The 24,776-nt window shown below is 43.9% G+C and overlaps 1 protein-coding gene across 1 annotated transcript in view; it reads right to left on the reverse strand.

Moving 5' to 3' along the window:
- Positions 1–24,776, reverse strand: part of LOC145398743 (uncharacterized) — a 147,541-nt gene that overhangs the window by 57,601 nt on the left and 65,164 nt on the right. The window contains exon 15 of the mRNA XM_080271541.1: positions 15,240–15,528. Coding sequence (XP_080127667.1) covers positions 15,240–15,528 — 289 coding nt within the window. The remainder of the gene's footprint in view (positions 1–15,239; positions 15,529–24,776) is intronic.

Raw genomic sequence — 24,776 nt, forward strand, 5'->3', positions numbered from 1 at the left:
ATGGGAAAAATACTTTTTTCCCGTCTGTATACATATTTATTTCTGCTTTGTCTCTCTATACCTAATAATCTGACTTACAGTTTTGAATCTGCATTACAATTCTATATACTGCGTAAATAACAAAGTACGGTAAAATGATAAACGTAAACGTGTTATTACGGGAAAATTATGTTTTTTCCTGTCTGTATGCATATTTATTTCTGCTTTGTCTCTCTATTTCTAATAATAAGACTTATTCCTAGTTTTGAACCTGCATTACGATTCTATACATTGCAAAAATAACAAAGTAAAATGATAGACAAACGTAAACGAGTTATTACAGGAAAAATATATATTTCCCCATCTGTATACAAGTACTGTACATATTTATTTCTGCTTTGTCCTTCTATTCCTAATAATCTGACTTATTCCTAGTTTTGAACTTGCATTGCAATTCTATTTTAGCCATGTGGGTGGTGTGGGAGCGACTAAAAGCACCTCCACTCCCCTATCGCTAATTGGAGCTGACCAGGTGCTAATCCACCCGACCCTCCACTTTCATCCCCTGTGGAAGAGTCTACCCTCAGGGGACCAGGAATTTTCTCCTTTTGGACTGAATATTCAACCCTTTCGCTCCCCCTTTCAACCATAGTCACACCGCTAACATGCAAAATAACTCGAAACTACCATAAACATTTTTTAAATCAAAAATGTGAAAAAAATATTTATAATAATTTTTTTTTGGAGCCAATCCAAACATATTATGTACTGAAATCATTCAATATCATATCTAATATATGCACAACATTTCAGCACCATTCACATTGTTTTGGGGGGTAAAAAAAAAAAATAATAACAGCATGTGCGATGTTGCGGCGTGGCAATACATCGCTGCAGTGGATATCCATTGCCGATATTTCTGCAACTTACCCACTCCATTGCAAGCCACAAAATGGGTCTAGGATGCACTGTTAGGTGCGTCTGAACTTCCTCTTCAATATGGTAAGGAAAAAAAAATCAATTTTTGAAACTTCAGAAAATGGCCCCGGCGTCGGCAAGACGTAAAATTCCAGACCTACGGCCACAGAGGGGTTAAAGCATCATCAAGATTTCTGGTGTTGGAGAGGATGCCTTCATGTGGTGACACCAATTCAACACTGCCTGGCTTTACAAATGTCCCTCAATTCCTCCCTATCCCAAGAAAGAAGGATGTCAGGCTGCAGAAGAAGGGAAACTTCAGCCTGCTGACCACTAGGTTAATGTTCTGATAAGCCTGGAGCCAGAGAAAACAACAAATCAAGTACTGAAACTCTCATGTAAGCTGATTACAGTAAGAATGTTATAATTTAGAAAAAAATATACTATATATATATATATACGTAAAACTGTCTCCGCTTCAGGTTTAGTTCTCCTTTCCTCATTCTCAGATCAAATTTGTGGCTGATCTCTCTCTCTCTCTCTCTCTCTCTCTCTCTCTCTCTCTCTCTCAATGTCTAAATTACCACAATAAAATATCACAGATTAAACTTTAAATCAAAAGAAATGTGTGAACTGGCAAAGAGGAAGCACAATTCAGGAGAAAACAACAAAGTAAAAACTGAAAACTATAAACACAGACACGAAAAACAGAGAAAAATAAAAACTAAATACAGGTTGTCCCAGAAAATGTGTGAAAACTATAGGTCAGTTTGGGGCTAATTTTGATTTGTAAATGTTATATTATTATGGAGGTACAATTACTGATGACCTTATGGGTAAAAGTGGTTTCCCACATAATTCACCAATGAGGAAATCAGAAACTGTGGTTTTGTAGCAGATGAGAATCGGGGCTACAGCGAACTCTAAATTATCTGGCAAATTCAGCTAACCCCTGCACCGAATACTGCAGAAAGCCGGATATTGCATAGAACCCCCCCCAGCAGCTGAACATTTGACATGGAGCCAGATGATGTGCTATTACCCAGCTTGGCCCTGTATCCTAAAATCTTTCCCATCAGAAAAAGATCAAACTTATGCATAAAATGCAATACAGTATTGATAAGGTACAGTAACACAGTACACGTAACCTCCATGATTTGCGGACCTGCCATTTGCGGCCCCACAAATCAGTGGGTTTGTACTTCGTGAAAAAAAGTGACCAATCGGAATCCGTGGGGTAGTATTGGGACTGATTCACAGTGCACTCATGGCGTTGGTCTTTTCCCACACGCCCAATCCTGTCGCCCCCGTACAAAGCTGCCACACTGCCGTGCCACCCAACCTCTGTCTCACTCTCCTCCCAGCCACTGTCACGAGCATTTCAGCCTCCAGCAAGTATCAAACTTTCAATTTTTAGTATGCCTTATATGCCTATAGTGGTCTCACATGTGCAAAAGTGACAATAACTGATAATGCAATGCTCTCCTATACTGTTAAATTAATAACTGCCCTGATTTGTGAGTTTTATAGTGCCCTTTAGTGTTATAACTTGTGCTCCCATGTGTGCGATACTGTTCTCCACTATGGGACCTAAGCGAGCTGCCTCTCCTAGTGCTGAACGCATCATCCCTAAGCACCAGCAGAAAGTGATGAGCCATGCGGAGTAGGTTAAGTTGCTTATAACCATACTCACTGACAACTTCTTTATTATTAAAGTATTGTATACAGTAGTGCAGTATATGTTTGTTATATTTTATGCTGGTTTCAGATCCCTAAAATGGTTTTTAGGGGATTACAGTGATAACATGATATTGTATAGGCATTTTCAGAGGGAAGCGTCCAAAATTCGCGGATCCCCTCCATTCGTGGGGTTCTGTGTTCCCTAACCCCCACGAATATGGGGGGGAGACATGTACAGTACAATGCCAGTTAAGCAGGAAGCTTGGGGAATTTACCTTGCTGGTTACTTAATTCTCCCGGACATCTGATATATACTCTTATACACAGACTTTATCGCTGTGGAATATACAATACCACTCACATCCAGGGCCATACAAACATTTCTATTTGAAACATAACCTTCTCTTAAACACATCCCACAGACATAACACACACCATTGCGGCATCTTGCATTAGTGCAAATTACACATGGTATGTTCATTTTGTTAAACATTATTTGTTATTTTATTCACAAAACATGGAAAAATAAACGAAGGAAATAACTCTTGAGCATTTACTGGTTAACTGATGATTAGGGGAGAAATGTACAGTAGAATTATCACGACTCCCTTGCTCACAGCTGTGGGCTGCCAATTTATTTCTCACTTTACCGCTGTCACTCCACCCCTTACTCACCACTCAGCTGTTTTGTAGATAACACAGTAAATATATGTAAAGTGCAAGTGCAGTAATTTTATCCAGCAAAGCAAACCTTCATTTTTATCAGTTATATTTTACCTTCTCTGCCAGTGCAAATGTGTTTTAAGATGAATTTATACATAATCTTAGAACGCATTTGCACTGGCAGAGAGGATATAATCTACCAGACAGAAATTTTTTTTTTTTTAATATTATTACTGTGCTTGCAATTCATACGTATTAATGTATCATCTGCAAACCAGCGGAGTGGTGAGTGAGGGGTGGAATGACAGTGGTCAAGTGAGGAATAAATTGGTGGGCCACGGCTGTACACACAACTGCTAGCAAAAGAGTCATGATAATTCTACTCTACAACACTACTTTGCTAATCATCATTTCACCAACAAATACTCAAAATTTATTTCTTTAGTTTCTTTTTCCATGTTTTCATGAATAATATTTAACAGAATGGACTTGCCATGACACTGTAAGATACTGCAAGCTCACTGGCGGTTAGAGTCAGTTCATTAGGTAGAAAAACAGTAAGGATACCACACATTTTCTGCCGATGGAGAGCATGCCTTTTTTCAATGGATCTGTTCATCTTGCTTTTCATGAAAAATTCCTTGACCTTGGGTCCCTGAAATGTGATATTATAAATCACAGAATTTCCTACTTTAAATTCTGTCTTACAATCTTCACCTTTTTCAAGTCTACTACATATGTTCAGCGTCTGTTTCAAGGTGAACGCAATGTACTTAAGATTAGTTTGCACTTGAGGAATCATGGAATGTAAAGTACAAATCTCTCACACAGTACAACAGTACAATAGTGACAGTGCTTGTTCACTGACTGGCAGTGGTAAGCAGGCTGGTGATGTGTGAAGGTTTGAAGGGTGAATGAATTAGGGGAGGCGAAAGAGTGGGGAAGAGGGTTGCCATGAGGAGTAACTAAGAAATGGCCTTGACCGGAAATGTCTTCACTTCACACTGCCTGACTTCACCCAGTCTCATGTGACATGTGACTATCCCATTCAGGGGCAGGCATTCAAAGTGGAACACACTTATAATTTTATTTATAGACAGTAGGTACCCACAGTACGCGAGTATATGGGCGGCAGAGGACGCTGCTTCCTAGGAATTCACGTACTCTGAATACATAAACTTATGGGAAAAATTACATATGGGCAGCACCCCCCTTCATGGGCAACCCTTGAGACTTTTTTCAGGCCTAAGTACTGTACCGTACAGGGAAACTGTCAAAGACATATTACCTAAGATAAAGTAAACCAACAAGATTATGGCTTTACTAAGTCAACAAGAATATGGCTTAACTAAACCAACAAGAATATGACTGCTCACCTTAACCCAAGAGGACAACAGGCGAATTGTCTCCTGCACCACTCAGTCTCAGGACACTTCGGCATCAAGTCAATATGCCGTCATAACAATAACAAGACAATTTGCCATCATTAATGAAGACAGCTATGGGTGACACTAGAATAATTCAAAGGCGACTACAGCAAGGAAGAAACAAGTTAATTAAACCACCAGTGATGGAGAGTGGAGACTTGTCTATGAGCCATTTCCTAGGGAGGATCAAGAGGATGATACAAAGTCTGAGATGTCAGAAATAGACTTTGAAGGGTTTATGAATGAAGTGAGTGCATTAGCCAGTGAAAATGTCAAAAGTGCTGGTGACGAGAGTGGTGAGGAAGGTGATGTGTCAAGTGGTGCAGGAGAGAATTCGTCGTCAAGTCAATTTGCCATCAGACAATTCCCTGTCAAAACATGGACGAATCCGTCAGGACAATTTGCACCCTGGACAATTCCCCGTCATTCTATAAATACAGTATACTTATTATTAATTAATCAATACTTTAATAACCATCAAAGTCTATGTTCAATAGCATAGGCTTTGGATATTATTTGTTAGTTGCACCTTTAGTCAATATTGATTAAGGTGCAACTAGTAAAAAATATCCAAAGCCTATGCTGTTGAACATTGACTTTTATGGATCCCTGCAATATAGTTATTAAAGTACTGATTAATTAATAATAAGAATACTGACGGGGAATCGTCCATGTTTTGACGGGGAATTGTCTGACAGCGAATTGACTTGATGACGAATTGTCTCAGAACCCTAGAGTGCAGCTCCTGCACCACTCGACACACCATCTTCCTCACCATTCTAGTCACCAGCACTTTTGACACTTTCACTAGCTAATACACTCACTTCATTCATACACCCTTCAAAGTCTATTTCTGACACCTCAGACACTGCATCATCCCTGTGATCCTCCCCACGAAATGGCTCATAGACAAGTATCCACTCTCCATCACAGGTGGTTGGCGCTTCTTGGGGTGGCAGTGTTGCGTGCTCGGGGTAACCCTGGACCTGGGCCACTCCTCGCTGCCCGTCTCGCTTCTAACGAGTTCAATTCCCGTATTAATAAAAAATACACTAAAATTCGAAAAAAAATAGGTCCTCGCATACAATGAGGATCGCGTACTCTGAACTCGCATACTGTAGGTACCTACTATATTAGCCAGTCCATGAATTTCCCTGGTACTCACCAAGGGTTGGTATCAATGGAGGGAAGAGTTGTACACCATGCAGTACAGTACGGTGCACTTAATACCATGTGACCTAGTGGCATTGATGACGTGTACAGTAATTTCTGAATCACAACAAAGCACTCAGACACAAAGCACTGAGAGGCCACAAGCTTTGCAACAACAAGTGAGGCATGAAAGGCCACAGGGCAAGTCACAGCACCGCGGTTTTGCTACTGCATGGTCACAAGAGCCGAGCGCAAAGATACATCTTCATCGTATGAGATCCACATGAGAAAGTGACAGAGCGACAGAAGGCTCAGCACACCGGGTGGGCCACTCCTGCAACGCATTGTGATTGGCTGGCACATTGCGGGGTTTTCCCGGGTGCTGGTTGGCTACTGCATCTGAGCTGGATGATACGCCTTGCTGCCGGATAATCCACAGAACCGCTGGTTACTTCCCATTTTGGTAAGATATTGCATAATTTCGCCAAATATTGCTTTAACAGAGCCGAGCAAAAAGCGCCGGACACCGAGACGATGGATAATTGAGAGCCTACTGCGCACTATTACAAAAATATTACTAAATTAAAATCATAATAATAAAAATCATACATAAAATAGGTGGTGGCGACCATCATCCACTCACTTGCTGTAGTGCTGCCTACTTCCTTAGCTTTTATCATTCTTTTTCTGTGCCTACCCTCCTCTCTTCCTATTTCTCCTATCTTTCCCGTCACTTCTTATTCCTTTTCTTTTCTTTACAGGTGGCTTTACATTGAGTGACAAGCCAAATGGTTTCCTGTAAGCCAAGAAACCATTTACAACGCTGGGTAGTAACCATATAACAAAACTATACGTGCTCCCTACGTGTCAGCAAGTGGGTTGGTGGAGGGTTGGTGCCCCTCCCTGTAAAACAACTAACTCAGTGTCAAATGGCCACGCTTTACGGGATTATGGTGTCTGGCAATAGATAGATGGATAGATAGATAAATAATATCCAGAAATTATATCACTAAAAATTCAGCCAAATATAACCTCCAAAATTTTTATTACTCAAACTCAGCCAAAGAATGATTTCCTACAGTTCTTCACGCACTTTCCAGGGCATTCTGTTTATGACTGTGTAACTGAACATAAAACAACAAAAGCCAAGAGAAACAAGAAAAGTTCTCAAGAGATATTTCCTAACACCTCACAGGATGTTTTTGTCCTTTTATGACATCTAATTACTATATAACATAACAACTTGACTAATTCTTCTACATCAAGCCATTTTTTCACTCTAACTTGGCCTGAAACTATCACCTTTCAATCTTGAATCCTTAGTTGTAAGGAGAGATTAATGACAGGATATGATGCTAGTCATGAAGATATGCTATGGAAAGGATGAAAGGCTATAGCATTGTCTTTTTCTGCTATTCAGCTACATGAAATTAGCTGCAAAGGTACAAAAAATGGGCCAAGTTAAGGTAAAATGAGCACAGCATGTAAATAACGGCAGAGCACCACAGCAAACCAGTTTAACTCCTTCAAGTCAAGTGATGTCTGTTTTAGTTTATTCTTGTTGCTACTAAGTTGTGTGCGTGCATGATAGTGAGAGAGAGAGAGAGAGAGAGAAAAGAGAAAGAGAGAGAGAGAGAGAGAGAGAGAAAAAAAAGAGAAAGAGAGAGAGAGAGAGAGAGAGAAAAAAAAGAGAAAGAGAGAGAGAGAGAGAGAGAAAGAGAGAGAGAGAGAGAGAGAGAGAAAAGAGAAAAGAGAGAGAGAGAGAGAGAGAGAGAGAGAGAGAGAGAGAGAGAGAAAAGAGAAAGAGAGAGAGAGAGAGCTAATGAGGCTATGTCTAACTTGTTTTTAAAATTTTTCCCATGCTGAGAAAAACAATATGAATGAAAAAAAAAATCACCAAATTAAAGGAGTTTACCCATTGCACCCGGGGACTTTTTTTTTTTTTCATTGTATTCTTGCCATCTGATAACTAGATTTAACATACAATAAAGCCTTCAAACTGGTGGGGCTAAATGTATACTTACTGTAATAAACCCCAATAATTCAAAAAGCCATTTTGGGGTTGAAAAAAAACCATCAGGAGATAGTGGGCATCCTATTTAGTTTTGGACAGTCTTCAGCAAACCCCTTCATTACGATGGCCCTTTGCTTGGTTTGATAATATAAAAGGATTCTTGAGCAGAAGGAGTTTATTAATACTGTATGTAATTCTTCCAGTCTGAAACTTCAATTTGAGTGGCCTTTGCCACGTAAAATAAAATACAGAGGTCTCTTGGATAAAAGGGGTTCATTAATGCTATATCTCTCCCCTCCAGTCTGAAATCAATTTTAACCTGAACAAAGTCATCATGAGATGGCAAGAATAAATGTAAACAGATGTTCCCAGACTCAATGGGTTGGTTACACGATGTTAGCTTGTTACACTAAGCATGTTGCTGTTACACTAAAAGCTGCTGTGCACGTTATATGCTATCCACACTAAATTGGCCCAAAATTATCATCTCTCCATCTTGAATGCTGAACTGTGAGAAGAGAATAACATCAGAATGTAATGTTAGTCATGAAAAAGTGCAATGGAAAGCATACGGAGCAGTATCAATGACTCAGTCTGCCACTGATCTGCAGATAGTCACTAAAAAGTTTTATGGAGAGAATGTAATGCGATAGTCTGCTACTGAACTATGGGATATTAGCCACAAAAGGATGACAATCTTGGCCAAATTAAGGTGGATGAACTATAGCAGTAAATACCTCAAATCTACTACCAGCATCAGTACTGTCAGCTGCCTAATAGAAAAAAAAAAAAAAAAGTCATTTAAAAAATGTAATATGAGAGGGGAGGGTTTTGCCAAAGTCTCTGAGTCAAGTGGTCCCATCCCCCACAAAATTAATTCCCTCTATTACTGGACTACGCAACACGCCGACAGCTCCACTTTGATACGGTACTTGTCTAGCGCTGAGCCGGTGTTGTTGGGGGCGGGAGGCTGGGTGGTGGTTGGAGTGGAGAGGGTGCCAGGTGGAAGCTTCACTGTGGGGTCATGAGGCTTCATTGTGGGGTCAAAAGGTATCACTGTGGGGTCATAGGGCTTTGTGGTAGAGGTGGTGGAGAGGGTACTAGGTGGAGGCTTGACTGTGGGGTCGTAAAGCTTCACTGAGGGGTTGGAAAGCTTGAATAAGGGATCCTCGTTACTCGCTGTCTTGTTCATTTTGGAGGAAATTCTGCATGGAGGTTTAGGTTTGGCCCCTGTGGATATAGGTGGTGGAGAGTTTGCATCACTGCTCTGTGACAACTTCTTTTCCTCTTCAACACTCATAATGCTCCCTGGTGACGTGGTATCAGAGATCAATGACTGGGAGTGACATTTGTTGGTGGTGCTAGAGGATGGGGTGTCTGGGAGTTGAGGTACAGAATGCTGGGTACTCATAATACATTTTTTGGGCTCAAACTTCCTTAAGCTGGACTGTAACAACTTAAGCTCTGAGCGTGATGATGGGTTTAACGTTAGTTGGGGTACTGAGCCATTTGAGCGGCATTTGACCTTAGCCTTTGCGATGGATTTTGTCCTGAGGTGAGCTCGGAGGGAGGAGAGGCTGGCATCAAACCTTCCATCTAAGTACGATCGCACCTCCTCCTTACTCTTAATGCCAGTGGAGGACCTGGTAAGGAGGTAGCAGCTGAGGCTTGATGCGTGAACCTCCGAGTCATCAGACAGGACTGTGTGGGACTCCTGGACAGACTGTGATCTCAACTCTGTCATGAAGTCCATTATGGGTGAGGACTGTTCCCGGAGGTATGGGCGGAGGCAAGACAGCTCAATGGAATATTCTGAATCCTGGGATGGTGAACTGCACCCACCTCTTGATGCATCATAGTCCGGTCCTTCCAGAAGTGAGCGCAGGTAACTCAACTGGGCCTCATACTGCTCCTGCATCTCTGCCAGCCTGGCTTCATAGTCTGCATGTACCAGGTCAAGACACGGTTCTATTCTGTCACCACTGTTTTCAGATTTACTGATGATTTGTTTCAGGTCATTCACTTGTGCTGTGAGGTCTGCACGCATGACCAACATGTCGTCCAAACTGCACTCCAGGCCCTCAATGGTCTTGGTCTTATTGTCAACCTCACTCTGGAGGCTGTTCACCTGGTCCTCAAAGGAGCTCAACTTGGCAGCCTGTACTGTCAACTTGCCCTCATATTCATCGATCTTGGCCACCAGGACGCGGCCAAACTCAGCCTTCTCTTCTACAAGCTTGGTTTCGTACTTGTCCGTGAGGGCCGTGAGCTGTTCCTGGTATTCTGCAATAACTAGTGAGATCTTATCCTGGTACTGGAGTGTCACTTGCTCCCTCTGCTCCTCCATCACATCCACCTCCTCCCCCAACTCTTGTCTAAGGGCCATGAGGCGAGCAACGTGACCAGCCTTTTCTTCCTCCAGTTTCTCTGCGTACAGTTGCTCCTGCTCCTCCAAAGAAGCCTGAGAGTCCTCCAATGTGTCCTCCAGCTGTTTCACTTTGGCTTTTAGTTCCTCCATTGCATTTGTCTTCTCCTGCACTTCAGCAATCCTGGATACTGTTTCATCTCCAATAATTTTCTTCAGTTTCTTGATTTCCTCCACAAGTATGTCTTTCTCCTTAGCCATGATTATAATCTGGTCTTCAAATATCGCCAACTTTTTCTCAGTCTCCATTATTGTTCCACACTGCTCGTCACAAGAAAATTTTAATTTTTCTATTTCTTTTTCCAACTTCTCCTTTTCCATTTCTAACTCACATATATGTTTTTCTAAGTCTGTGATCATCTGTCTCTGCATGTCCATTTTTGCCACTGTATGTTCCTCTTTAGAACCCTGATTTAAATTTTTTTTTTCCTCTTCGATCTGTCTCTTTTGTGTTTCTAGTAATTCAACCATCAGCTCAAGACTGTGCACTTTGTTCTTAAGACTGTCCCTCTCTTGTATTATCCTCATTTCCCTTTTAGATGTTCCTTCATTGTGTTTGAGTGTGAGAGCTTTGAGTTCCTCTTCTACAGCTTCTCTGTCTTTACAAATATCTTCAATATGTCTCAGTAGCTCACTGACTTTTGCTGCATTAAGTGCCTTCAGTTCCTCTACTTTTTGTTTGTGAAGTTTGACTAATTCTGCTACTCTACCTACATGGTTGCTCTCTAATCTAGCCACCTCTTCTATATGACTACAATAACTATTTCTAAGTTCTAATTCTAATCTTTCAACCGAGTTTTTTTTTTGTTCCAGGTTAGCATTAGCATCATCTAAACTGCCGTTGATCTGCTGAAGGCGGGTCTCGTATTCTTGCACCAACTTGGCCCTCTCGTCTTCAAAAGTGCGTTTGTCGGTCTCCAGCTGAGTAACAGTGCTCTTAAGGGTGGAGCATTCCTTGCAAGTCTGCTCCAGCTCCTCCTTCAGTTTGCTGATATCAGCACTCAGCTTGCTGATCTGATGCAGATGAGCTTCTACACTCCTCTCTTGTTGCGAATCCTCCACTCCCTTAAGCTTGCCTTCCAGAAGTGTAATGTAGCCACTCTTGTTGGCTAGACACATCTCAAGGTCACTCACCTTGGAGTCCAATGCCCTGATTTTACCCTCCTTGACTGCTATCACCGCTTCAAACTCCTCATGGTTCTTAAAGGGTCCACTTTCACTGCTGCCACCTTCAAAGGATTTTCCCTTCAGAGCCTCCAGCTCAGCAGTCAGATCCTTGATGGTTTGCTGAAGCCTGGCTGTGTCTCCCTCAACAATGGCTTCACTTTTCTGACCATCAATTTTTTTTTCAGCCGCATCCAGTGCCTCATTCAGCTCCTTCACCCTCTGATTCAGCCCATCGATCACCTTTTGCTTGTCCTCCACTTCTCTGCACTCTCTGTCACTTGCCTGAGAGTGAGAAGCTGGGGTGTCCTCTAAAGTACTCTGTGCTGACAACTTTGCTGTCTTCTCTTTCAGCTCCTCATTTAGAGATTTAACTTGCTCTTGCAGTGCCTTTATTTCTTTCCCTTTCTCATCTTCTGACTGCCTTAATCTATCATCACTTTCCTTGATTTGCTTTTTATATTCCTCCATTGCATTCTTGAACTTACTCTGGAGGAGAGACATGTCTTCCTGGAGGGCATTGTAGTTTTCCATGGACTGCTTCTGGTTGTTTGTCAAGGTCACATTTAGTTCCTGAATGGTCCTCTCTCTCGCCAACAATTCCTCACGGAATTCTTCCTCCTTGCCAGCCAAGTCTGTCACCATCATAGAGTTCCTGTCACTCAGTTCTTTCAGCTGTCGTTGTAGGTCCTCCAGCTGGGGCTGAAGTGCATTTAGGCTCTCTGATTTCTCCTTGTTTGACTTCTGAAGTTCTTGAAAGGCCTTTTCTGCAGTCTGGTGTCTGGCAACCATTTCCATGTGTTCCTTCTGCAGAGAGGAGAATGTTTCAGCTAGGTTAGACTTTTCCTCCCTTGTTTTCTCCCCCTCCTCTCTGAGACGAGCCATCTCATCCTTGAGTGTGTGGACAAACTCAGTCATGTCATCCTGGATACTCTTAACCTTCTTTTCCAGCTGCTGTGTCTCCTCAGTCTTGCACCTCACATCTGCCTCAAGTTGGACTTTCTGCTGTGTCATTCGCTCCAGCTCCTCTTGATCTCTCTGTGCTGCTGCACTTGATTGCAGTTCTCCGCACCTGAACCCATCCAGCTCGTCCTGAATCAACTTCTTTTCATACAAGACAGCCTCCAGCTCCTGCTCATGTGTCTCCTTCAGCCTGACAATGGTTTGCTCCAGATCATCTATTTTCACTGTCTTCTCCTCCATCTCCTTGATCACGTCATCACGCTCCTTCATCACAGCCTTCACCAGCATGTCAAACGTCCCCTGTAACTCACACATCTTCAGCTCCACCAATTCCACCTTGCGTTTGAGGATCTCGCACTCTCTCTGTTTGTGTTCTCGTTCCCTGGCCATCACCTTCAAGTGCCTGTTGGTGACCTTCAGCTTGTCATTCAACTCCTTCATCTGTTGCTCCATGCTCTGTATTTTTTCTACCAGCTCCTCGATCTCCTTCTCCTTCTCTTCCACACTTGTCCTCGAGTCGATCTCCACTTCAGCCGTTGATGTTGTGGCTTTGGCAGCTAAGAGACGCTTTGTCTGCTGCTCCATCTCCGTTTTCTCCGATATGAGCATCTCTATCTCTGTCCGGTACTCAGTCATCATCATCTCCAAAACCTCCATCTTTCTCAATACATCAGCTTTCTCTTCTCCAAGCATTGTACACTTGTTGGTAACCTCTTGGATCTCTGTCATCTTGCATTCAATGTCCATCTTCTTCTTCATGTTCTCTGACTCAAGCACCTGGTAGCCTTGTTCCTTCTCCTCCAAATCCTTTGACAAAACAGACATGGATACTTTGAGGGAAGCCACCTCCCTATTAGCTGCCTGAAGTTGGTCCTCTAGGTCAATGAAAGACTGTTCCTTGACAGTCATGCATTTCCCCATGTCGTCCTTGACCCGGCGCAACTCGGTCACCAGCGCTGAGAGCGTCGATACCTGGTCATCAACTACAGTGCCAGAATGCTTACCTGACATGACCTGTGAGACAGGTGGAGACAGGTCATCGGGTGGAGGTGGAAGGGGCTCATCATCATCAACAACTTCACTCTTTTTTATCTGTAACTCTCTATTATCAGGTACACCAACAACACACATGCCTTCACTCTCCTTTACCATCTTTTCTGTTTCACTTCTGTTATTTTCTGAAATGTCGGTCTCTGCAACATTGTCTGACTGTAAGCATTTCTCACTTTTTTGTGCATCACCAGTTTCACCCATCTCTTTTTCTTCCTCCTCTTCCTCCTCCTCCTCTTCCTCCTCCTCCTCCTCTTCTTCCTCCTCCTCTTCCTCTTCCTCTTCTCCTGACTCACTTCTCTCCCCACTGGCCACCACCTGACCACTCTGTGCAGCATTAACCTCTACTCTGACCTGTCCCGGTGAAGGTTGAGCCTCATCTTCCCCACTAATCTTGCATTCATCTTCTTTACCACCAACTCCAGCACCTCCCCCTTCAGACTTTGCTCCTTCCCCAACATTCACCGCTGTGTCATCACTACTTTCAACGGTCGTCTCCACCTTCTCACTGCTATCAAAAAGGTTATTACTGGTTGTGCTCACTTGCAGCAAATAGTCCCCAGCCTTTGCATCCAGCAGAGCTATCCTCTTGTCCTTCTCCTCAATGTCAATCTCTAATGCCTCCAACTTTTCCTCAATCCTTCTCTTCTCAGCCTCATAGTTGTTCAGTTTCCTCTCGCTGGCATACGAGGTGTCCTCCTGGATCTGCTGCAACAGGGTGTGGCTGCTCCTGGTCAGCTTCTCAAACTCCCGGTGCAGGTTGCTGCGCTCAGATATCAACTTGAGCAGCTGCTCCTGCACTTGCTGACACTCCTGTGCTATCAGCTGTTTTGGGTCCTCCATGGCTGGGTGTTGAGTAGAGCAGCACTTGTTACAACACTAGTGTCACCTCTGTTATCTGCTGCTGCAGTCAGCACAACAGCAGTACAGCAGCAGGTCAGTGTGATGGTGTTACTCTGCCCTGCCCTGCACTGCCCTGCCCTACCCTGCACTGCTGTGCCCTGCAGGGTCTCACCAACACTGCTGCTGTCTCCCCTCCACTGGTACCAGCACAGCAGTCCGGCCCAGCCTGCCTCACTGCCTGGCAGGCCTCCAGCACACCAACCTCACTCACTTTATGCCACAACCTATATTTAGCATCAGCCAGCCACAATGTTCTCTTAACATCATAATTTGTGTCACACGAAGAATATATCATGACCAATGTACCACACTGAACAAAACACACATGTTTATATCTATATAGCATACTGTACATCACACACAAAGCATATAGTCAAGTATTATAATAATATGAGTGTGCTGAGGACAATCAGGGACAAAAGTCTGACTACTGTTTCATCTCCTCTGCTTCTCATTTTTGTCTGCTGGCTAATGTCTCAAAGCTAATAAAGGTTTGGTGTGTTTCTCTGTCCCTAGATGATTTTCTCTGATATGATGCCTCAGGACGGAAAATGACAAACATGCCTTAAGTGCAAAGCAGAACTAGTGGAATGGTAGATGAACTATCTTTGATATGATGCATTAAAATAGAAAGCAAATATAAAGTAGATGCTGTGGAACAGTAAGGAAAATTATGAACACACTCAAAGGGTGACAGAAACACAATGAAACATGTACTTTGAAGGAAAATGACTTATGTGTCCTCTGTGTGAAGTTGGCACAATGGAACAGTAGACAAAAATTTGATGGAAATATTATATAATGTATATGCCATGAGTGCACAGGAGATGCAGTAGAGTAATAGACAAACTCTGGTCTCTGACAGTACCCTGATACACACAGGCCTCCCCATTTCCCACACCCAAAGCCTCACCTCCTCACACACAGGGTGGCCACTGGCCTGGGCCAGCTGGCTCTCCAGAAGCTGGTACTTGTCTCGCCAGGCCTGGAGCTCCTCCTCATGATCCAGACGCAACTGGTCGGCCTGGTCCTTCAGAGTAGCAATGGTGGCATCTCGAGTGGATAAGGCTACTTGCTGGCTCCTGCTGCTACCCACCACATCCAACTGACACTGCTCACACTTCCTATCCTCACATTTCACACTGGCCAAATTCTCCTCATGCTGCTTTTGGAGTCTGTCTAATGCACATCTGCCAAAAACAATGGCAATTAGCATCAGGTATGCATCAGATACATTCTGAACTGCCTTCAACAGGCCTAGGGCAACCTGTATGGTCAACCCTCACCTACTTTATCATCACCAATGCCTTGCTCCCTGCAGGGAACTTTTGAACAGGGAACTGCCCTGACAGAACCACATCCTAGCTACTTTTTCCTCACACACCTCTCTTTCAAACACACTTTTTCCTCTATATACTGTGCTCATCATGTAAAGTGACATTAGTACAGAAAAAGTGGAGACCCAGTTAGCTGCCCCTGAGCTGATTTTCACATCTCCACAAATAGTTTGGGAGAAATCAGTGCCAAGTCTCTCTCTCTCTCTCTCTCTCTCTCTCTCTCGCTCTCTCTCTCTCACCACAATTTGGACCAATTATTACCACCACATCCATTGATTTAATTAATCCACTACCAAAATGGAAAAGAAAAGCTACATAATAATGACATAAAAATATGAATTGGTAAAAAAAATGTGGATACCTAAGAAAAACAAAATACTAAATTATACAACAGAGATGTTAACATTATATCAGAATATTTTCATTATTGTTGTGGTTGTGATACCAAGTTCATTTAAATGTGATCCTGGTGGACTGCTGAAGCTGCCCTTATTCTGCAGTCCATTATCATCATTTCTGGGGTATATAGATAAGAATGATACAAGTTGGAGGGAGGGCAGCCTGATGGGGTAGGACAAATGTTCACAGTCACCTCCCCCTGGATTTATCCTGTGAATTCCAATGATGTCCTTTTTAGTTCATTCTTGCTTTTACCACATACAGTAATTCTATTCATTTTAGAAAAGGCCTCAAGTACTGAAGCGGGTTATTAACCAATTTGCTCCCAGTGTCCTCAAAATAGGATGGAACTGAGCATTTTCAAAATGTAATAAAGAAGGGAACCGTCCTCTGCCGAAAGACAGAGGACGGTTCGCTTAGTACCCTTCCAGCAAAATCCCAGGCACAGGAACTCTGGGAGCTAATGGATTAATGCTATGTATAACTCCTCAAATGATAAAAAAGATCTATCTTTAGCATAATAGTATTAAGAATGGCAAGAATAAAATTATACGGAAGTTGCTGAGCTCAGCATCTGACTACACATATATAGGTACATACCAAGCAACAGTGTGTGATCATAAGATGCCATGGGTATACGTAATATTCACTCATCCCTTCAGTTCCATGAACTTTTATATTCTACTCTTGCTACTATCATACGTTTCTTATTCACCATAGGAAAGGCCTGCCACAGCAGCTGAAGTAGTAGTGCGGTAGAGTTGTGATAACACCAGGTTCAGCTGAAATGTGAACCCAGTGGACAGCAGGCTCAAGCCGGCCTTCTCCAACAGCCAACCATCCTCCTTTTGAGGGATAGGGAGGGAACTGAGGGATGTTTGTATAACTGGACAATGGAGCCCCCCAGTTATGTCGGTACCACCACATGAAGGCATTCCTCTCTAGCACTGCCCACCACAGTAAAGGAGTTAATTGTGCGCCAAGGCTGAATTTTCACCCAGACACCTACAGAAATGACAATGATTAGGTGGATGTGCAGTGCGTCCCTGCGTGCAAGGCCTGGGGGGGCTGGGTTTACGATGGAAGAGTTGAGAGGTAGGATGGGACTGGAGTGTATTGGTGTTGTAATGAGGAGAGGTAGATTGAGATGGTTTGGACATGTGGAGAGGATGGGGAGATGATAACTGGGTGCAGAAGGTGAGAAGTGTTAATGTTAGGGGTGGGGATGCGAGGGGTAGACCGAGAAAGACGTGGGACGAGGTCATTAAGTGTGACCTCAGGGATAAGGGACCGAACAGGGAGGCTGCCATAGATCATGCAGCATGGCAGATACAGCCTGTAGCCCACTGCATTCACATCCAAATGACCTACACATGATGTCACTGTTCACTCTGTATGGAACAGGTGCAGCATCTACCTGGAAGCCAAACCTCCTCATATTTCCATGCACATGATGGGAAGGACCCTGGTCCGACTCTGGGGAGGTAATCAAAACTATGAAAGTCCATCACTCTGACTAAGGTGTTCTAACCACTAAACCATTAGATGAGGCCATGTATCTGTATTTCTTTTTCTGACAATACTCAAAATACTCAGCCTGGTGTTACACAGTTATGTAAGTCCCAGCAACCCACTGACTACTTATATTTACACCCCAAGGCCAAACAGTAGTGAGTGTGAGGAAGTACACGGAGGGACAGGGGAATGGAGAGAGTGAAGTGGAGAGAGGAGAGGGGAGAGAGGAGGAGACTAGAGGAGAAGAGGAGAGAGGAGGAGAGGAGGAGACATGAGGAGAGGAGAGAGGAGAGGAGAAGACAGGATGAGGGAAGAAAGGAAAGTAGAGGAGAGGAGAGGAGGAGAGGAGAGAAAACAGGAGAGAAGTGAGGATGAGAGGAGGGAGGAGGAAAGGAGAAGGGTGGGAGCAAAGTGAAGACAAGAGGGATGGAGTGAGAAGTGCCAAAAGAGGACTGGAAGGAAGGAAAGTAAAATGGAGGAGAAAGGGAGAGTTAAACAAAGAAGGAAGAGAGCAAGAGCAGAGGTGACAGGAAAAAGTGGCATGGAAGAAAGAGTGAGAGAGAAGTACAAGAAAACACAGGGGAAGGAAAGATGTGAGAGTACTGAAGGTAGAAAATAAAAAAGTTATACAGCTACTATAAGAAGGAGAGAAAGAGAGAAAAAAAAGGGGAGAATGGAATGGAGAGACCTATGGAGGAGAGAGAGAGAGAGAGAGAGAGAGGATGGGAAGGAGGGAGGGAAAGAGTGGAATGGAGAATAGAAAAAAGGAAGGAAGGAGAGCATTGGGAGAGAACAGAGATGAGAGATGAGGGGCGCAATAAAGAGTAATGGAGAAGAAAGGAGATGAGAAATGGAGAAGGGGGATGGGAAAAGGGTAAAATGCAGTATAGCATTGGTTTGTGAGGAGTGGGGAAAGGAGAAATTGGGTGGGATAGGCAGGAAAAGAGAGAGGAGAAATGGGAGAGAGGCTAAAATGTGACATGAGTGAGGTAAGAAAGGAATAAACTTGATCCATCACCACCCACTCAAGTTTATGTGAGGAAAGGAGTGTGGGTGGAAGAAACGTTAGGAAGGAAGGGAGGCACAGAAAGGAGCGAAGGCAGAGAGAGAGGAGAGAAAGAGAGAGAGAGAGGGGGAAGGTAGAGAAGGGGAAGCAGAGGGAGGAGGGGAGGTAGAGGGAGGAGTGGAGGTTAAGAGACGAGGGGAGGTGGTGAGAGGAAGAGAGAGAAGGGAAGGGAAAGAAAAGAGAGAAGGGAGAGAGAAAAGGACAAAGCAGAATGAGGAGTGAAGCAGAAGGAAGAACAGAAGGGAGGAGGGAATAAAGGAGGGAGAGCAGATAGAGAATGGAGGAGTGGTAGGTAGAGAGAAGGGGAGGAAGGTAAAGAGAGGAAGAGAGGAGGTAAACAGACATGACATGAGAGAGGTGAAGGAGGAACCAACCACCACCTCCACCCACAGTTTATGAAAGGTGAGTGCCAAGGGGGGAAGGACCTGCCAGGGAATGTGGCAGATGCAAGAAGAAAGACCAAAGACCATATTCTTGTTGGTCGAGGAAACTTTCTGGTGCCTCTTCCTTTGCAATTATTTTGCACAATGCCAATCCCATTTTGCTCCTTTTAGAGCACAGGGGACTAAGGCTAAGCTACTGTAGTCCAGATCATTTAGGGGTAGGAGACCGAGCTACACCCATTATAGTACTTATATGATAGAAAAAGTTAGCAGGGGAGTGAAAGATAAAAATGGTAGATTACTAGTGGAGAAGGGAGAAAAAGTGAGAAGATGGAGAGAACACTTTAAGGAATTGTTGAATATAAAGAATGGATGTAATGCGGGTATAAGAGGCTGGGGAATGGCTGGGAGAAGGAGGGAGGTGAGAAGAGAGGAAGAAATCAGTAAAATAGAAGTTGTGGAAGCAATGAAGAAGGTCAAATTGGGGAAGGCCCCAGGAACTGATGGAGTGTGTGGTGAAATGCTGAAGCATGGGGGAGGGACAGTAGTGGAATGGATGTGGAAGATGTGCAGATTGGCCTGGGATGAAGGTAGAGTCCAGGAGGATTGGAAGTCAGGTATAATTATTCTCTTGTACAAAGGAAAAGGGGAAAAAGAAGTGTGTGGTAATCATAGGGGCATTTGTCTTCTTAGTGTAATAGGAAAAGTGTATGGTAGGATACTTACTGACAGAGTTAGGGAAATAACAGAGGAATTAGTTGGAGAAGAACAGGGAGGCTTTAGGAAGGGAAGAGGTTGTGTAGATCAGATATTCATTCTTAGATCTTTAGTGGAAAAGTTTTCAGAGAAGGGAAAGAAGTTGTATGCAGCCATCATGGATTTGGAGAATGCATATGACAGGGTGGATAGACAAGGACTGTGGAAAGTATTAAGAATATATGGAATACATGGGAAGTTGTTGAATGCTGTGAAGAGTATGTATGATGGTGCTAAGGCTGCAGTGCATGTGGATGGTGAACTGAGTGAATTTTTCTATTTGAAGGTTGGGTTGAAACAGGAATGTCATGTCTCCATGGTTGTTCAATCTGTACTGTATATGGATAGGGTAATAAAAGAGAAACAAGGTATAGCAGTGGATGTTGGAGTGGCCCTAGAGAGAGAGGGTAGTGTTTGGAAACTCCCTGTACTGTTGTTTGCAGATGATACTGTGTTGTTAAGTGAAGACAAAGGGGAGCTGCAAGGCTTGGTGGATGGGTTTGGAAGAGTGTGTAAGAAACGAATCCAAAGGTGAATGTAGGGATGAGTAAAGTGATGGTCTTTGAGAGAAGTGAAGTCAGTGAATGTGCAGTGAGGTTGGATGGTGAGGAAATGGAAAATGTGAGTATGTTTACGTACTTGGGGAGTGTGATGAGTAAGGATGGAAGTTTGGAGGGTGAAGTGTTTGAAAGGGTACTACAAGGAAGAAAGATTGCTGGTTCCTTGAAAGCAGTGATAAGAAACAGGGAAGTGAGCATGGAAGTGAAAAAGTTACTACATGACAGTATTGTGATACCAATTCTAACATATGGATGTGAAGCTTGGACCTTGTTGGATGGACAGAAGTCAAGAGTGAAAGCAGTGGAAATGAGTTTTTTAAGAGGAGCCTGTGGAGTCACATGGAGAGACAGGCTGACAAATGAGGATATAAAGCAGCATTGTGGTATGGATGTGGATGCGATAGGATGCGTTAGGAGGAACACACCGAGGTGGTTTGGCCATGTGGAGAGGATGGAGGGTGAGAGACTGATGAGGAGAGTGTATGTGAGTGAGGTGGAGGGGGAGAGAGGAAGGGGGAGGCCGAGGATGAGATGGAGGGATGGAGTGGAGAGGTATACGAGAGAGGGGGGGTGTTAGTTGGGAGCAGGGCAGTGAAATGGTGGGAGACAGAGCGACAGGGACGTGATTTTTTTGTGGCCACCCCATACAGGACTAAGGCGTCTGGCAACAGATAGATAGATGATAGAAAAACCTATGGGCACCTCTGGGACTTCAACCACAATGCACAAGCCACAGTGCATTCCAACCTCAGAGCTCTACTACCTTCACACGTGGTGTCCAATTTTCATATCACACCTTACTATTCCTTTGTATGTCATTTATGTCTTTTAAATACCTACATAGGTTGCACAAATAACACAAAATACTGACAAATGATAAGCAGAAATAAAATAGGTAAAGATGAGGTGCTTGAGAGTTTCTTTAATGAATGTGAAAGATATGAGGAAGGATTCACTATTAGAAACGTACTCAAAATACATACTAAATACAAACTAATGATACTGTCATCTATATAAACAAATAATGTTGTACTCAATCAGTACTACATACAATTTGTCTCTCACACACACACACACACACACACACACACACACACACACACAATCTCCCACCACTACACAACATACAATAAAAAGCTTAGCAAACACCTAAAAATCTATGGTATTTCTTTTATGTAAGTTGTTAAATGGCTTAGTGTTGGGAGGTGGAGAATAGACTGTAGTGGGAGAGACAGAATTTACAAGCATGACAGGAATATTATATATATGGCAAATACATATCTGTGGAGAGAGAGAGAGAGAGAGAGGTGAGATGACAGAAGGAAAGGAGGGGAGGGGAAGAGAGGGGATAATGGAGATAGGTGTAGAGGGGTGATGTGAAGTGAAGAGAGAGTGATGATGATGATGATTGGAGACATAGGGGGTGGGGTAATGTGAAGTAAGAAGAGGAGGGAGAAAAGGATGAGATGGGAGAGACTGGGTACAGGGTGAGGAGAGGTGATGCAAGGTGAGGAAAGAGAGGAGGGGAGTAGAAGCAAGACATGGCAGGGAGTGAGGCAGAGTGATGTGAGGTGAGGAGAGAGAGGAGGAGGGGAGAGAGAGAGGAGAAGAGCAGAGAGTGGAGAAGAGGACAGAGAGGTGGAAAGAGGAAAAGAGGACAGAAAGGAGGAGGGAGGAAAAGAGGAAAGAGAGAAGGAGAGAGGAAAAGAGGACAGAGAGGGGGAGGAGAGAGAAAAGGACAGACAGGAAGAGAGAGGAGATTATAGAGAGGAGGAGGGAGACGAGGAGGATAGAGAGAAGAGAGGAGAAGAGGATAGAGAGGAGAAGAGGATAGAGAGGAGGAGGGAGAAGAGGATAGAAAGGAGGAGAAAGGAGAAGAGGATAGAGAGGAGGAGAAAGGAGAAGAGGATAGAGAGGAGGAGAGAGGAGAAGAGGATAGAGAGGAGGAGAGAGGAGAAGAGGATAGAGAGGAGGAGAGAGGAGAAGAGGATAGAGAGGAGGAGAGAGGAGAAGAGGATAGAGAGGAGGAGAGAGGAGAAGAGGATAGAGAGGAGGAGAGAGGAGAAGAGGATAGAGAGAAGGAGGAGAGGTGGACTGAGGTAGGGGGTGAGACAGGTTGATGTGAGGAGAGGCAAGACGGAAGATGTGAAGCTGGTCATATGCCAGGCTGAGAATAGATAAGCCGGCCTGGCACCTGCTGGCACTACACCATCATCTTAGTCTTACCCCTACCACCTAACCCTACCCTGCCACTCTACCCCCTACCTTCCTACTCTTTCCTACCCACTAACCCTTCTCCTATCACTTCCCTGTCACCATACTCCCTACCTTGCCATCAACCTTCCCCACTAACCCTACCCCTACCCTTTCTTGCCACTCTACCCCTACCTTGCTACTCTCCCTCCCCACTAACCCTACCCCTGCCCCTTCCCAGTCACTCTATCCCTATCTTGCCACTCTACCCTACCCAATAACCTTACCCTTGCCCCTTCCCTGCCACTCTACCCCTTCTCTTGCCACTCTACCCTACCCACTAACCCTACTCCTGCCCCTTCCCTGCCACTCTGCCTCTGTTGTGTCCTACTATCCCCGGGTTCTTAACCAACACTAGCCCTCTTCTACTGACACTACTCTCAAAAATAACCTAATTACTAACTATCCATCTACCAATAGCCAGATTCCTTAATCCTGGAAGGGGTGGCTACAAGTGAAATGCCTCCATATCACCCTGTCTTTCGTCATCATGCTTCTCCCTATCCAATTCACACACTCTTTCTCATATATCTCCTCATGCCATCCTTCTATCTCATCCTGTATCCCCCTCCCTAATGATTAAACTTCTCTTTCTCCTGCCCTGGCTCTCTTTTACCCCTTCCTCATACCCCTCCCTGCCATTCTGTCCCATACAGTGTCCCTCTCTTACCCGGTATTTCGCTAATGCTGCCCTCCCTAAATCCTGTTACCCCTTCCCATTATTGTTATCTCACCTCACCAGAGCTTGTCTAAACTAAACTAGGCTCACCTCACTTACCCTAACTTAACCTACCCTTGCTTCTTTCTCTGCCACTGCACTGACAATACCCATCTTCTATCCCTGTTATTCTAAAATATGTCCCAACCTTCTGCCCTCGTCACAAACTTATTCCCATGCCATGGCTCACCCTTGCCTCCAAGAAATATACAAGTAAATACATGTCAATATGAAGATATATTATGCACACTGGTAATATCTCTAAGAAAAAAGGTGCTACACAGTTTACTATGTTACCCAGAAAAGAGCCTTCAGTTGCTCTGTCATGATGACACTGACATGGTTATGAAATTGCTCCCCAACTCCTTCCCTATTCTTCAACAAGGTGATGGCGGATTTAGGTCGAGAGCAACGTCAACCTGCAGTCCGCTGGGTTCACAACCAGAATAGCCTGAGGCCACAACATCAACCATTATCTTGGCCTTCCACTCCTCAGTCCTGTTGCTCTGCCACCACATCTCATCTTAGGCTTTGCTATTATACCTGGTCTGGTATCTCACTTTAATCACTAACTTTTTCTTCTCTTCCCTGCCACTATCAAGTATTATAATTTCCTACTCACTCACACTGTCTTGAACTGGAGGGGCGAGATACAAGCTTAAATCCCTTGAATACACAAGGCCTTTCCTATGCTGAATAAAATAACTAGAGATACCAAGAATAGCATAAGAAAGACCTCACTGGACTGAAGTGGTAACAAGCCTTTCCTTCCCTTTCCTGCCACTAACAGGTATGATATTTTTTCTCCCACAATGTCTCCCAGTTATCAATGATCTGCTTTCTGAAACCTCACTCAATCTCATACTCCCTTAACCTACTTCCAATTATTATAGTCAACTTAGGAAAGGCCTCTCGGGTTGAAGGGGTTTTTGAAGGTTATATCTAACCCCTTCAAATCAATAAGTATATCTATCTATCTATCTATTGTCTGATGCCTTAATCCCGTAAGGGGTGGCCACAAACAAATTGCCTCCATGTCACCCTGTCCCCCTTCATTTCACTGCCCTGCTCCCAGCTCACACACCCCTCTCGAATATACCTCACCATTCCATCCCTCCATCTCATCCTTGGCCTCCCCCTCCCTCTACCCCCCTCCACCTCACTCACATCACTCTCCTCATCAGTCTCTCACTCTCCATCCTCTCCACGTGGCCAAACCACCTCAACGTGTTTCTCCTAATGCTTTCTATCACAACCACATCCACACCACAATGCTCCTTCACATCCTCATTTGTCAGTCTGTCTCTCCAAGTGACTCCACAAGTTCCTTTCAAATAGCTCATTTCCACTGCTCTCACTCTTGACTTCTGTCTCTCCAACAAGGTCCAAACTTCACTTCCATACATTAGAGCTGGGATCGCAGTACTGTCATGTAGTAACTTTTTCACTTC

The sequence above is a fragment of the Coenobita brevimanus genome, chromosome 46 (genome assembly GCF_032717465.1).
Source record: "Coenobita brevimanus isolate Jiangsu-jjx chromosome 46, ASM3271746v2, whole genome shotgun sequence".
In the NCBI taxonomy this organism is placed as follows: domain Eukaryota; kingdom Metazoa; phylum Arthropoda; class Malacostraca; order Decapoda; family Coenobitidae; genus Coenobita; species Coenobita brevimanus.